A 16,259-nucleotide genomic window follows, 5' to 3' on the forward strand; every position below is an offset into this window, starting at 1 on the left:
AACCGCTTACATTTACACACACAAATACATCAACATTACATAGGATGGACCTTGCCTGCAGCATCAGACCCAACATAAAAGCCATCACTTTCCCTTTCATACTGGGAGCAGCTGCTGTTAGAAATATGGTGGACAGGAATCTACACCTGCATTACTCTCTCCCAAGGCGACTGGCTAATTCTAGTCCAACACCGCAAAATGGGAAGCAAAGAGTGGAGAACTTACTGGAAAAATGGTTGAGGGGTAGAAAAATGAGTTTCTGGTAACCCGATGCTTAACATCTATTTTTCCAGGGAAACAATGCTATGAGTAGAGGTTCTGTAGAGGTGAAACAAAGTAACTGCCGTTTCAACATATTATCAGCTAAATTGACTTTCTGTGCTTGAATGTAGGCTCAATTTGTAATGTTGCCTCTATAAGGAAATGTATTCTGAGCTGTAACAACCAATTTATATATGAACTTCAGCAACACGACTCATTTGTAGTTAAAATTGCAGTAATTGTTTTCTTTTACTGCAACAAAAGTGGATGGTTCGTTTGCAAGATCAGTAATTGAACGATATCTACAAATCTATTAAACTCATTTGCAAAATAAGCATTAGTGGTATTGAGAATGGTGAGAATTTTGTAGGGCAGAACTTAATCTGAAATTAATGTGTTGCATTGGATGAACAGATTTATCTAACAATTTTAAGCTGCGATATTTTAATTATGTGTAATTATCTGTATACAGAATAGACATTTTATTGAGTGCAAAATCACACACATGGTTAAATGTTAACTAATTAATTTAATCATCATGACAACTTCAAGAGGTATTGTTATTAGTCATGCACTGCATAATGATGTTTAGTCAACAACTGACCGCATATATGATGCAGGTCCCATAAGATTAGCACCATATAGCCTAGGTATGTAGTAGGCTATGCCATCTAGGTTTGTGTAAGTGCACTCTGTGTTCACACAACAAGAAAATCACCTAACAATGCATTTCTCAGAATGTATCCCTGTCGCTAAGTGACACATGACTGTATTATTATTATAGTCAACTTTACCAGAGGAAATTGAGGCATAGTGAATTAAGCAATTTGCCCAAGGTTACATGGGGAACCAAGGTATTCTGACCCCTCACTTTCATTTTTAACATCTACTTTTATACTAAACTTTTGCATTCAAAGACTTACAAATTTTTAGATTTTCCAAGGTTTTCCAAAACAGACTCTTTAAAAGGATTTAAGTAAATAATGCTTAGACATTAAGTTAGTAGCTACAATTTTTAGAACTCGAAATTTACAGCTAGTCTCGTTTTTTTTTTTGAAAATTCAGTACAAGGTAACACAAGTCAGCGGCCATCATCCTAGATTAAGGATGTCTCCACTGCAAAGAGAAAGTAGAAAAGCTGCTTCTATCACCTGAATATTTGTACTATCCGAATTATTCTGGAAGAGCCTGCCCCTAGAGAGACGCAAGACAAACAAGACAGTGGGCTCTGTATTCACAAAACTGACGTTAAAATACTTCAACTTTCTCAGTCTATTGCATCTTTTCTCCAATGAGGATAATCTCCATTTTGCAAGGTTGTTGTGAGGCACATTATCATTATTATTAACAAGGTCTCCTCAGATGTATGATTCAGAAGTCCTGCCTGTGTCTCTTACTTAATCTCAGCCTATGAAATGGAGATCTTAAAGTCTACCTCACAAAGGTGTAAGGTTTGAGCAAACATTTGAAAATACTTTGTAAAATGTATATAACCTTCCACAGTGTTTTAGGTGTCGAGCCATAGCTCAGGTGAGGGGTGGCATTAGATACACAACTCTACCTGGAGAGAGGATGCTAGCTTTAGGTCCCAGGCCTTCTAATTAGAATGGCCTGGTTCTTCTGATGCAATCAAAGTTCTGCTCTCTCTAGGCAGTGAACCTAATTTAAAGTCCCTTCCTCTACAAGGGAAGGCAGCTGATACTAATAGAAGTGGGAGGGAGGGCATAGCTCAACTAGCCTCAACTACCAATTCCAGGTACTTCGTGTCCTCCTGAAGACATAATTATAAACCCTTTCTCAACCGTGAAACAGAACTATGACACGGATGCCATTGACTAGTTCAACTTTTAACTGCGGTGTAATAAACCTATCATTTCAAAAATTGATCATAGTCTATATCTCTTTTAAATTACTTTCAAGACCTACTGCCATAGCCTGAGTGACTTTGAAAGAACTAACTTGGAAATTCTAAGGTCAATGTTCTGAGCCACTCTAAGAGTAGTTAGAAGTGTTACGGACTCCAGCCAGCTGGGAAGTGGAACAGGTCTCCCCTCCTAGATGAGGGGCCCCTGGGAGGAGGTATCCTGTCTTCTTTTAAGGTTCAAACAAATTGGTGATTGGAGTTAAGTGAGAAAAACCACAAATAAATCTCAAAGGAGGGGAGAGTATGTGCAGGGGTGGGGGGTGATCTTAGGAAATCAGGCTATGTTTCGATGTTGGTTTTTATCCCCTTCTTATTGAGGACGCAGTCCCTTTGGATTCTTGATAACTCCCAAAACACAAAGGGGCCATCTCTGTTTCTAAAGAATCTTCAAGTGGAAAGAATTGTCTACCAAGCCTCTCATTGTACAGATGAGAATCCGATTCTTAGCTGTCTGGACTTGGTCTATTTCTCCATATAATTTGTCAACTGAGACCTTCTTCGTGACTCAACTGGTTTCTCACGTACTTCAGAGTTGGAACTGTAGCTTATTTACTTATCCTATATGCAGCTCAGCTGATAGTATAAGAAATATTGTTAGCTCAGGGAAAAGAATATGTAATATGTTGTGACTGTGAACAATTCTCCACAATTATGAAAATAGAAGGCATGCCACGTATTCCCTGTAACAAGGAGCAGCAGCTACAATCCCCCTAGGAAAAGATGAAGAGCTTTCAAGGACCCACGGAACTATCCAGCCAGACCTACTGAGTGGAATCTTCCAACCACTAGAGCCAGCCAATGATGCTGATGGCCTGATCCCAGCGATGTCTACTCCGGGCCATGCCCTTGAGCACATGGCAACCTTGGGATGATTTATGATAAGGACATTGCCCCAGACCACAACCCCCAGCAACTGGAGAAACAGAAGGAAGAAACAAGAGCCAGGATATCACTTTCAGTAGATGAATACTAAATAGCTTAATATTATTGAAGTATTACTGAACAATAGAACCACCTTGCAAAGGACAATTTTAAAATATAATGAGAGTATTTGTCAAGGTTTATACAGCAATCTGAACGGAAAGCCAAGAACAAATTATCTTTTACTAGCTGATGTCCTGCAAAACTTTTCTACCCTGATTCAAGGACACAAGGACTTGTTCCAAAGTTTTTTAGATTTGATATGGCTCATAATGCCTGCATATTTTCGAAACCCGACATTCATAAATGAGCTGGAAAATACCATGTACTTATATGCTTGCTGTGTGTGATCTAATGGGTACACACAATGTGCCAGGCAGTAGCTGGACATATAGTCCTATATAATCTTCATGACCCGTATTCCAAATCATGTCTTTTAATTTAACTGAATATGTTCACTAAATATACTAGTATCACTTGTTAAAACATTTTTACTTTTATAAGAGGTTGTTGAAATTAGCAAGAAATGGTACCAATGTTCACGATGCATTTATATTTAAGACTCATTTTTAGAGAAAACAAAGGAAACTTTTTTATTAGAAAAACATGCTATATTTTAATAAGGATCACCATTTCTGAGAATGCGTACCAAATTAGTCTTAAAAGGAAACAGCACAATGACAGAAAACTTGATATACTACACCTTCAAGGAGCCTGTAACCGGGCTAATTGAAAATAAACACACAACTCCCACCACCACACACAAATATGTACAGGTTTTATAAGCAAAGATTGAGAAGACGCATTGGAAGAGAAGGATGAATACACCCATATATGCATGTGTGTGCAGTCTTCCGTAAACACACGCAACATAGTTTTCCTTCATTTTACTCAGCTCAAAGAAAGTCTTGATCTAAAACGATTTCATGCCTAACACTCTACGTAGGAAAATCATAAAGCAAAAGTTTACATTTTCCTGGGAGCTGTGAACTGGAAGTATCAATGTGTTTTTCATTTTTTTAGTGTAAAATCCACATACAAACAGAAGTTCTTTGTCATTTAAGTGTAACATTACCAAAAAGCTTTTCACAGTGCTATTTACATCACAGAAGAGGAATATCGATGATGAATAGGTGATTAGTGCTTCCAAACTTTTCTAACACTTATACATGGGAGATCTAAAGAGTACAACATACTTCTAAGGAATCTTTTTCTTCCCACTGATAATATGCCCCCTGACTGCTTTCTATTCAACTCCTGCCACCTTCCAGGGGTCCTGACACACAAAGTCTCTTCTACTGGACCCTACAGTTCTCGCCGCTCTTGGACTTGGGGCCAGCTTCTGGGCTGGGGGTGAGGTGGCCTCGCTTGGCCCTCAGGCCCTCCCTGGGGCTGTCGGCCGAACTTTTCTCAGGAAGGTTACTGACCGAGAGAGACTTCGTGCTGGGTTCTCGGGAGGCAGAGCCTGAATCCGCTGGGCTTTGTTGAGCAGCCTTGACCTGCAACACAAACATCTTTGTTACAGGCTTCAATCACGTTCACATTTCTACAACATGAAAAGTAAAGCACTTATGTCACCAAAGTGTAAGTTCTTCTTCTCTCAGAGTTGTACACAGTTCCACTATTGCATCTTCACTAACAACAGGCCACGCCTAACAGAGAAGCTGGAAGGACGTCAGACACGACCTCTGACGAGTCATCTTGCAAACTTTCCTTGACACTTCTGATAGCCAGAGATTCACTCCCAAGGCCAGCATGACATTCTCAGATCAGCAGGTAAGCTCTTTGAGAGCAAAGACTATCTCCTCTTAAGCTTTGTGTCCCTAGGGCCCAGAATATGCTTGACTACCTGGCCATCGCTCAATCTATTCCTCAAAGAGAACCCCAACCAGCTTTCATGTATCCTCATTGAGCCCCTGCTGTCATTCAAATGAATAAAATCCAAATAGGAGACACCACCTTCACAGGGTGCGAGCTTTATTTGCAACATTTAAAAGACCTAGAACCTGTTACTCATAAAATGGCATTTCTAATCATTCTCCTTACATTGTTGTTTTGTTTCCATATTGGTTTTGGATTATAGCAGAAGAGCAAATCCCCTTTCTGATGTCCTGCCTTTTAAAAAGAAGAGGGATCTCAGAAAATGTGAGGCTTTAAGGAGCAGCAGAGAGGGCCACATAGCTGGCAGAGTCAAGATTTTTGAGGTTTACATAGTAGTGAAAGAAGATAGGGGGTCAGGAAAGAGAAAGAGCAGCAAGAGAGATGACACACAAAAAAGCTTCCCTTAATCAAAGTTAAAGGCAAGAGTGGAAGATTCAAGTAGGAAGATCGTCACAAGAAAAAGAGGAAGGACTCTGAACAAGGGCGAGAGGCATTCAGTGCTGATGCTGGAAAACAGCTAGGTGACAGATCACTTCCAGAGCGACTGATGGCCCGTGACCTCCTCAAACAGTAAGAAGAAAGAATGGAAATTATGTCCCCATTTATAGTCTTTCCACAGGAAGTATGTGGTTTTAAAAGGCAGCTAAATACTTTTCATTACAGAAAACACAGTAAATCTGGCCAACAGATTGGATGCCTGGAAAGCTTGCCTCCACCTCTGATTATGCGCGGGACACTTAAAAGGAGCAGCCTTGAAGGATCAGCACTTGGTGGAAAATTACTGTCCATGGAAAGTCGAAAGAAAAAAAACCCAGTTTTACTAGTACTCTTTTTAATTTTTTTAAATTAGAAAGTGATACAATAGACAGCTGTTTCCTTCAAACCCATCAGATGCAGGAGAGTCAAATCTTTAGGTTCACAATTAAAAAAAAGAGAGAGAGATCACGTTGGAAAAAGAGAATCTGAGCTAGTCAAACTCCTTGCCTTCCCCCTGCAGATTCAATTTCTCTGATACTGAATTGAGGAAATCGTAGTCTGTGATCAGGGTTTAAACTGTGGATTTGATCCTCATGTTGGTTAGTCAGCCTCAGACTTGTCCATAACTAGATGAGGTCAAATTCACCAAGTACTTAAACAATTAGGTCATATCCTAATCATCTTACTTACAAACTGTGTCTGCAGCCCGACTGGGGAGAGGGTGAGTATGCAGATGGCTCAGTGAAAAGGAACCTCATAAGACCCCAAGAAATGCTGACTGACGCTGTGGTGCCAGCCTCACTGTAGAGGATGACTACAATTTAGTGGCCAGTCCTCTGGCCCTGAGCGCCCATCCCACGTTCAGATCAAGCCTACACACAATCACCGACTCCCTTGTCGCCAGCAAACTAGGAGCTCCTGGGCTTATTCATCCCAGAGAGATAACAGAGAATGCTCCTCACCACTCGGCATTTTACCCGTTTTCCCCTTTGAACTTGTCAGATGTCACCAAAGGTCCTGCTAAACGACCTAGGCAATCACGTCTCTCAAAACTCAGCCAGTCACTTAAGGAGAGGGCTCATAATCCTGAGTTTCTAAGCATCTGCTTTAGGAAATGACATCCTGCTCTATATTTTTCAAACTAAATGATGAATTATACCTAACAGATGAGGCAATCATTTATAAGGCAACTCAGAAAATGCTGAATTAAATTAAAACTCAATAGGCTAGGTTTCGAAGAGTTTGCATCTAATCGTGAAGTCTCCTATAAGCTGCTCTGAAGAGGATCCCCCTTCCACCCATTCGTACAAGTGCACAAAATTGCTTAGCAATTCATAGCCGCTGGTGCCTACTGCAGCTGGTAGCTAATGCACTGGACACAAATCTGCAGGAAACCATGGTTACTACTCCACACACATCAGATTCAACAGCAGCGTGGAGAGCGGGCCCCCTAGTGTGCAAAGCTCTTTTCTCAGATATTAAGTCTGAACTCCACATGCAAACTGCTTTTACCATCAATTCCTCATAAAAAGAGAAAAAAATGACCCATAGGGTGATTTCATAAGATGCTTTCCTGACATACCTTTAAACATCTATTATTGCAGTCATGTCAGGACAACATTAACAGCTCCACTCATTCAACAAATATCTGTTGAACGTCAACACTGTGCTAGACATGAGGACACAGGTAAACCACAAACATGATCAGGAACCTCACAGAACTCATAATGGAACTCAGAAGGCTGCTATTGAAGCAAGTCATTACAACAAAATGAGCCACCGCGAAACGGTGGAAGTACAGGGTACTGCCTATTTGTCGTGATTTTCTGTTTTAAGAGAGCCGGACACATTCATAAGTAGAAGATAAAAACAGCAACAAACAAACACATAGCAATGGAGATTGGATTGGTGGTTACCACAGGGGAAGGGGGGGAGGGCAAAAGGGGTGACTAGGCTCACATGTGAGCAGATGGACTATAATTAGTTTTTGGGTGATGAATATGATGTAATCTACACAAAATTCGAAATATATTACGGTGTACATCTGAAAGCTATATATTGTTATAATCCAAAGTTACTGCAATTAAAAAAAGAATTAAAAATTGAAAAAAAAAAAGAGAGAGAGAGAGAGAAAGAAAGAAAGAAAGAAAGAAAGAAAGAAAAGAAAGAAAAAGAGGTGGGGGGCAGGGAGAGGATTTGCACAAAATGGTAGAATATTTCCAACACAAGTAATGGATGGGCCCACCCCTTTTTTTTTTTTTTTGCAGGGAAAGATTCACCCAGAGCTAACATCTGTTGTCAACCTTCCTCTTTTTTTTTCTTCTCCCCAAAACCCCAGTGCATGGTTGTATATTCTAGTTATAAGTCCCTTTAGTTCTATGCGAGCTGCCGCCACAGCATGGCAACTGACAGACGGGTGGTGTGATTCCACGACCGGGGAACAAACCTGGGCCACAGAAGCAGTTGAGAGTGCCAAAGCTTATCCACTAGGCCATGAAGGCTGGCTCAGGATGGGCCCATTTTAACGAAGGAAAGAAAATCTCAGACCATTCATCCTCACCCCTGAATTTAAAAAATTTTTATTATAAGTTACGAACAAACTTAATACTAAGTATAAATTCCTCAACACTTAAGGCTCTTACACATCAACGTACCAAACAAATTTGCACATATAGTCTTGTTTTGATGCAACTAACCACCAACGTCTTTGTATTTTGGCATCCACAGTCCTAATGAGAAGGCACGCCTGTTCACTTAAGAATTATCATATCACCAAATAGGAGTTAGTACACTGTCAAAGCTTTGCTTGCTGGTTCGAGGTAACCAGATTGCACACTTAATCAAACTGACAAGTAAGCAGAGGAAAATCGCAAAAGTTTTAAAATTCTTGACACTATTCCAGCAACTTCCAACAATATTCCTGTACCACTAGTTTGAGAAACACTGGGGGAGCAAAACTATAGTCAAGAGAAGCTAGGTGTTAACTCTGGGCAGGTTAAATCTTTATGAGTCTTACTTTCTTCATCCTTTTCTAAGACTACTTACTGCGAGAGTTCAGTAAAATGAGAAAATAAAACTTGAGAATTCAATAAAATGCACATACTTCGCATACATAAATGGTAGCTGCTATGGATTATAGTAATGGAACAAAGACCTGTTAAGCAAATATTCTCTGCTTTAAATAACGTTTCCTGGGCTGTTTGCAAGGTACAGAAATCACTAAGGTCAGAGCTCTACCCTCAACAATCAAGAGAAATCCATATGGGGCCGGCCTGGTGGCTCAGCAGTTAAGTGCACATTCCGCTTCGGCGGCCCAGGGTTCGCCGGTTCGGATCCCAGGTGCGGACATGGCACCGCTTGTCAAGCCATGCTGTGGTAGGCATCCCACATATAAAAAGTAGAGGAAGACAGGCACAGATGTTAGCTCAGGGCCAGTCTTCCTCAGCAAAAAGAAGAGGATTGGCAGCAAATGTTAGCTCAGGGCTAATCTTACTCAAAATAAATAAATAGAAATCCATAAACAGAGTTCCTTTCTTTAGAAATCTACTGAAGTATTTGCTTTTTGTAGTAAGTAAAGCAGTAAGAAAAAACAAAGAATCGGCAGCTGGGGGGCAGATAGGTGAGAGGAAAAAAAAGATGAAGCAAGCAATGTCCAATGCCTGTGCCCAAAGAGCAACAACCTCTTCAAATCCTCCAGCGGTAATGCTTGAAGCTGTCTTACAAATCCTGTGAGCTCTGATCTGTCAATGTCATTTCCCAATAGACTATTTATAAGCGGCCTGCTAGGTCAAGGATGAGACTGTGGGCAGGCAGGATAATGTGATGCTCATCCTCAGGTCTGCCTACCACTCCCCTCAACACTGACCTATTTATACCGCATCCAGAAGGTCAGACTTTAAAGAGCTCCCGAGTCAGAGGGTGCAGCGTCAAATCCTCGTCCAGATAACGCTGTAACTCTCTGGATTTCAAACGGGAGGGACACGCACACAGAAGCTTACCTTTTGTGATCTGCTGCCACCAGCTGTTGGCTTGGAGGTCTCAGCATGATTTTCTTTGTCGAGACTCAGGGGGGACGGTGCTAACTTCTGCGCGGCAAGGCGGGGGCTGGTCCTAGTGGCCATGGTTGTCCTCCGCAGGACGTACGGACTTGTCTTTCCTGTAGGGATATCAGCAAACCCTAAGGACAAAAAAGGCTGACTGTCAACACTGCTGGGTGCAATTCTATCTACAGTGGAAATGACGGTCATCAGGTAAAGTTTTTACGAAGATAAGGGTAATGCCAAAAACACTTTCTCCTGGCCACAGTGGACAATAGATTAACTTCATCGCTACCCTGGGAGTCATCAAATTGAATAAATAACTAGCAGGTTTTCTCTTATTAGAAACATAAGAAACCACAACGGGAAAATAATATTAAACAGGAAATTTTTTCCTGCTTCTTCCACGTGGATGTCTTAACTCACATTTTCCTAAGATCTGAAGAACACACCAGCAGGCCTTACTGTAAAATTTGCATTTGAGAAAGTCAGAGGATAAAATAGAAAGGAAAAACAAAAAAGAAAGGCCAGCTTTTGTTTAAGGGGGGCTAATGTGCAATGGTTACAGCTACTTCGGGTGATGGCTCTTGTGTAGAGAGTAGGTGGGAGGAGAGACTTGACCTTGTGCTACGGGTCACCTCACTCTCTGCGTACATCGTCTCCTTCCACTGAGGGACCGGACAGGACTTGTGAGGACCATGAGAAAGTCAATCTGAAGGACACTCAAGACAGCATATCACACACACTCCAGAGCAGCATAAATGGCTAACTAAAGCAGCATTTCTTTCTGTTTTATTTTTAACCCTATAACTACAAATAAAAAACAGTGATGAGAAAGACAGCTAATTATTTTTGAGCCAGATTTCCTAAAGGCTAGAGTTACTCAGAACAGTGCTTCTCAAACCTTCTATGGCAAAGAACCAGCTTTGATCTTTTAGAAGGGGAGGGGTGGGGCCTAATTCCCAGTCTGCTGTGGAATGATACTTTTGTCTAAGACAATAAGCATGAATCAATAGAAAAATGATTATGCGCTTGGATGTCGAAACAATGCCAAATTGCTTTGAAAATTTTAAACTCTTACTCTTGATTTCTGCACATTGTTTTTTGTCACGGACAAGGAACAAACGGTTCCTAGACAGGCTCCAGTCCCTGGGCCACACTTGGAGGACCACTTGGTTAAAAAAAAAAAGTGGTAAGTGGCTCCAGTCAGGGGACCAGCATCATCAGATCCATCCTCCAGCTCACCTACTACCTGGGTGCGACACAACCAAAGGGAGAAAAGCTTGAAGGGTGTCTTTCATTCAGGATTTTTCAGCACAGAAATATCAAATTCTAAACAGGTTTTTACCAGTCCTTTTCAAATCTACCAGCCCCTTTTGTAGTGTGACAAGAGTAATTAGATCCTAGTCATTCTCTCATGACAGAAAGGAAAATATATAACCCTATCAATTTAAAAGTGGACTATCGCTTCTGAAGATCAATTCGTACTGTTGCACAATAACCTAAAAAATAAATGCTTGTCTTTTTTGTATGCGAATTTTTATGTGGAGTTTCAAAAGAAGACACATAATTTTGTTTCTAAATTATACGTACCTTTCTTTACAACTTCTGGGAGGCCCTCTGGCTCAAACTCAGCATATTCTGCATCCTCTGCAGGGTGAATGCCACTTTTGACCGCTTTCCTACTTTTCTTAGAAAATGTCTCTGGTGTAGAAGGCGTCGTTCCTTCTCCATTCTCCCGAATCCCACTAGACCTCTGTCTTTTTCCTGAAGCTTTATTTTGGCCGGACGGTAACTTCTTTTCAGTAACAGAAGGGGCCGGAGATGATCCTGGAACAACTGAATTCAGCAAAGGAGAACTTGGGAGATTGAGTTTGGATTGTTGTGAACTCAGACGAGCAACTTGTGTTTCTAACATTTCTTTGTCTTTTTCCAGCTTCTCATGGCTTATAAGTAGGGAACAGTACTTTTCCAAGTATTCATCAGCCTCCTTGTTCTTTTCTTCAAGAGTTTCTTTCAGTTCTTTCATCTCGGTCATTAATTCATCTACATTAGCATCCACAACAGTACCTGTCATAAATAAAGTGACATATCAAGTCTAACTTGACACTTCTCTAGTTAACCCTGGGCGTCACAAGGCAGGTAACCTTAGATTTGCTCTTTGATTTTTTTTGGAGGAGTGGGGGAGATACAGCTGTGTACGTTCTTATAGTTCAAAAAGCTCTTGTTTGGGAGGGATCATACCAAGGTCCATATCCTAGTAAGTTACATCTTTATTGGGATAGCCTAAATAAAATCCACCAAAATCTCAAACTCATACTTCAGCCAATCCATCAGACTTTCTTAGAGTGATCATATGAGATCAAATGAATCAATTTATCACATCCTCTATTTTTGCCCTGTCCATTCTTTCCATTGTAAGTGAATGAACAAAAAAGTCAGTAGAGAATATAAAGTCTCTGTTGTTATGGCTTTGGGAGACAGGCAGGGGCCAGTGACAAAGTAAGTCCAAAAAAGCTTTGAAAACCATTTGAAAGCAATGGAGGAGCTGATGAACAAGAGCTTGAGGGATACTGCAAAGGTGGATGTCTTAGTCAACTTGTAGTGCCGTAGTTGGCATTAAATCCACTGGACAACCTCCCTGGAGCTCCAGTCTACTCTCAGGACTCTTTTCAGCAGGGAAGATTATTGACCCACTCTGCAAAGCTATGGTCCAGAAGAGCCACGCCTACTACACTTGCCATAATCTAGCCACACAGTAAGAGCATTCCGCTCTGGGGGCATAAGGAGAGAAAAGTGACAAGGAGACTTGTCATTTCTTTTCTATTTTTATTTTACCTCCACTCCCAAAAAATAGGCCCCCAACCCTTCTATTTCGTTGACCCACTCGGATGAGCCAAGGACAACCAGAATCAGCTGTTTATAAATTATCAATGCCAGCTCAGATACCAGTCTGCCTTTGATGGAAGAACTACGTAAATGGACATCCACATGAAAACCTCTTCTTGGAACAGCTCATTAGCAATAAGTGCTGCCAGTTTTTTGTATGTTTTATAGAACAGAAGATGCGATCATTCTATTTCAAACTATAGGCTTCATTCAGAATCCTGTTAATGACTGCACGCTGAGCACAAACATCAGAAATTGAAAAATGGATAACTGCTAAAAATGAGCACGCAGTAACAGAACAGAGCACTGAAAACACCTCCTAGGCAGACACCATCTGTGTGTGATGTCACTAGCGGGAAAGGGGTCTGGCTCGCTGACGGGCCCAGTTCACACTCACCTGTTTTTTGTTTCTCTTGTGCAGCTTCAAGGCGAGATAGCTCTTTCTGCAACATTTCCTTTTCCGCTTCCAGCTGTTTACAGGATTTGATCAGCAACTTTATTTTCCCCTGGGCTCGTTCATTTTCCTTCTTCAACTGATTTGCATGTTTCAGATTGTCCATCTACAAAACAAAAGTAATTCCACCTAAAACCTTGAATTGCTTTTTATGAGCATATGGAAAAATTAATTAGGAGATATAACTAAGAATCATATATTATAAACTTAAGAATTATTATGTCCAAAAGAAAATATTCGAAGATGCATAAAACAATTCACTTTCTCTACTCTAGAAAGGTCTCCCCAAAGACACTGGTTTTGTTACTCCCTTTCTTAGTATTGACAAGCATAAATCATGATTCCTAAGATAATATCCTATTATGCGTAGCCCACTATGTATGTGTTTACCCAGTGGGAATCACACATTGGGGGTGGGGGTAGAAGTCCATGAACATATTGTTGGGGGGTCAAACATTTTCAGGGGCCAGCCCCACGGCCGAGTGGTTAAGTTCATGCGCTCTACTTTGGTGGCCCAGGGTTTTGCCAGTTGGGTCCTAGGCATGGACTTAGCACCACTCATCAAGCCATGATGAGGTGGCATCCCACATAGCAGAGCCAGAAGGACCCACAACTAGAATACACAACTATGCACTGGGGGGCTGTGGGGAGAAGAAAAAAAAAGAAAATTGGCAACAGATGTTAGCTTAGGTGCCAATCTTTAAAAAAGAAAGAATCTGCAGTGAGACAACTGTGTTCCCATTTGTAATCCTGTGCTATCGCACAATTTCAATACCTAAGATGGCATTTGTTTTAGTCACACCAAGTGAAGACTAAATTATCACTCACGACACAAATTCAAATTTTATAGTAGCTTAAATAGAAAGGAATAGAACGGTTGGAAATTGTGTCACCACACACTTCTCAGTAGGACAAGTTCACAGTTCTTTACAACTGCAAAACCCAAAAAAAGCTCTGTAAAGGATTTAGAAGCAAAACTTGACCTGAACAGATATGAAGGTATTTATCGTCTATTTATCCCACCTTGTGAGAATATGCATACATTTTGCTGCAGAAATATGAATTTGAGTATGAAGTATTACCCCAGACCCTGCTGGGATATTGTGTATACTATGTAATATCTAAAAAATGCAGAATTCTAAAACAATCTAGCTCTAGGAGTATCTGATAAGAGATCATGAACATACAAAGGCGGACCACACTATTTAAAATAAAGAAGAACCTGAGCATCACAGTCATGTTGCAAGTAGATTTCATTCTTCGCATATTTCATCTTGAAACAATTTATTAGCAAGGTTGTGGCAAATCTGCACTTTTGGAATTTTCTACTTCTGATTCCAACCATAACTGGATTGGAGATCCATTTAATTCAATTTCAACAATGCTTATCAACTGGTACCTCACTAAAATTATATGAGATCTGAATAGACAGCTAATAAGCAATGTACCATTTTGTACACAGTATGTATATAAATAGACATTCCCCACAGGAGAACTGTCAAAGATTAAAAAAGCAGAAAGTGAGTAAATAAAAAAGTAGACCTCAAGCTACTTCTTTCTATTATTAAACCTAGTATCTCTCATCTCTCATTTGTAGCAGCAGAACATTACTGATCACGGAATTTTATTAGTTTATATTTTATTGGTATAGTTCCTTCAGCTTGATAATAGTTGTGTAAGAGCTATAAACATAAGAAGCTTATACCTAGAGTTTTCTGTTTCAATATATTCAATATACAATTAATACCATAATTTTAAAAATTTAAGTCACCCTATAAATGAAGACCTTTACTGAAAGATATTTATTTTCCAGGATCATTATTATGCATTCTGGATGGTATTCACTTTATGGAAAATACCTGTAGGAATGAAAACAGCATCTCTTTCCAAGCAGAATTACTGTAGCACCATCTACAGTCTAACAATCCTGAGCCCAGGGTTCAACCTCCTTTTTATCTAAAGAAAAAAGTTTTACGATGCTTGTCTGGAGAGGAAGAGAAGAATGTATACATCCGTGTGCCTGATCAAATACTTTGCCACACTTTGATCTCCCCAAAAGCCCCAGGAAAGTAGGTTTGGTGACAGCAGTGAATTTGAGGATGAATCAAGCAAGACTTTGGAATTACCCACCAAATTATTATCTACAGCTGGAGGGGCCTGCCCTAATCTGTTATTGGCTCAATCTTCATATCCATCTTGAAAAGTCTTTAACATTCTCTAGTTTGAGGGGATTCGCTGAGCAATGGAAAGTTTATTCCAGCTTTGAGACAGCAGGCCATCCACTGATTTTTTAAAATAACTCAACAGAGAATTGATATACGATATTATTTTTGACTACAAAAAAATGTTGATAAAAATTAAAATGAAAGCGCTTAATTCTATACCATTAAAACCACTATTATCTATAGGAACATGAGAAGTCATGAAGCAAGAAGTGAACATACCTTGGCTTTCTTCAATTCTTCTAAAATCTCAGTGGTAGCTTTCAAAGAATTACTGAGTTCTTCTTTACTAGACTTTAAGAGGTCCATCTCTGCTTTCTGGGAGCTGAGGCATTCTTCTTTAGAAGTCAATTTCTCTTGATATGTTTGGATTTCCATTTCATACTAGGGCAGAAAAAAGTTAATTTAGCCAGGAGGCTCAGCTAAAAAAATTGTAGGAGGAACCGGCCCAGTGGTGCAGTGGTTAAGTTCACACACTCCACTTCGGCGGCCTGCGGTTCGCTGGTTCGGATCCTGGGTGCAGACATGGCACTGCTTGGCACGCCATGCTGTGGCAGCCGGCCCGCATATAAAGTAGAGGAAGATGGGCATGGATGTTAGCTCAGGGCCAGCCTTCCTCAGCAAAAAGAGGAGGATTGGCAGATGTTAGCTCAGGATTAATCTTCCTCAAAAACAAACAAAAAAAATTGTAGGAAAAACAAAAAACTGCTGTTCCAAGGACCATTTCAAATAGTCTTTGAGACTCTCCTACTATTCTGCTCCAAGATGGAAATGTAGTTTTAAAAATCAAGTCATAAAATAAGATATATGCAAGTAACTGGGGGAAAGATAGTGAAGTTAATACAATGGGATCCTTTGTAAGATTATACAGCATAATAATAATGCAGAACATTGACCTTCTTGTAAAAAATGCCTCATTACCATGGTCAAAACATCCTCTCCAGCTCCCCCAGTAACCAAGCCCACGTTGTTACCTGTTTGTTTGTATCCAGAAGCAAAGCCTGGTGTTTCTTTTCAGCATCCTGGAGCCGTAGGTGATATCCAGCTATTTCTTCTCTCATCTTCTCGTGCTTTTCCATCTGGTCTTTGTGTGCGCAATCCAAACTCTTCTTCAATTCACTGTTTTCTAGCATGAGCTCCTTCAATTGACCCTAATGAGAAAAGAAGTGAAATCACAGGAAAATAATTAAGAA

At 40.3% G+C, this 16,259-nt stretch overlaps 1 protein-coding gene across 3 annotated transcripts in view; it reads right to left on the reverse strand.

The window, feature by feature from the left end:
• Positions 1-3,672: 3,672 nt before the first annotated feature.
• The window catches only part of CENPF (centromere protein F), a 56,985-nt gene continuing 44,398 nt past the window's right edge, over positions 3,673-16,259 (reverse strand). For all 3 annotated transcript variants that reach the window (XM_014739664.3, XM_070266685.1, XM_023640731.2), the window contains 6 exons: positions 16,041-16,217; positions 15,289-15,450; positions 12,788-12,950; positions 11,095-11,571; positions 9,463-9,641; positions 3,673-4,605 (listed from right to left, as the gene is read on the reverse strand). In XM_014739664.3, coding sequence (XP_014595150.2) covers positions 4,402-4,605; positions 9,463-9,641; positions 11,095-11,571; positions 12,788-12,950; positions 15,289-15,450; positions 16,041-16,217 — 1,362 coding nt within the window. In that variant the 3' untranslated portion in view covers positions 3,673-4,401. The remainder of the gene's footprint in view (positions 4,606-9,462; positions 9,642-11,094; positions 11,572-12,787; positions 12,951-15,288; positions 15,451-16,040; positions 16,218-16,259) is intronic.

This window comes from Equus caballus, chromosome 5 (assembly GCF_041296265.1).
Source record: "Equus caballus isolate H_3958 breed thoroughbred chromosome 5, TB-T2T, whole genome shotgun sequence".
Classification (NCBI taxonomy): domain Eukaryota; kingdom Metazoa; phylum Chordata; class Mammalia; order Perissodactyla; family Equidae; genus Equus; species Equus caballus.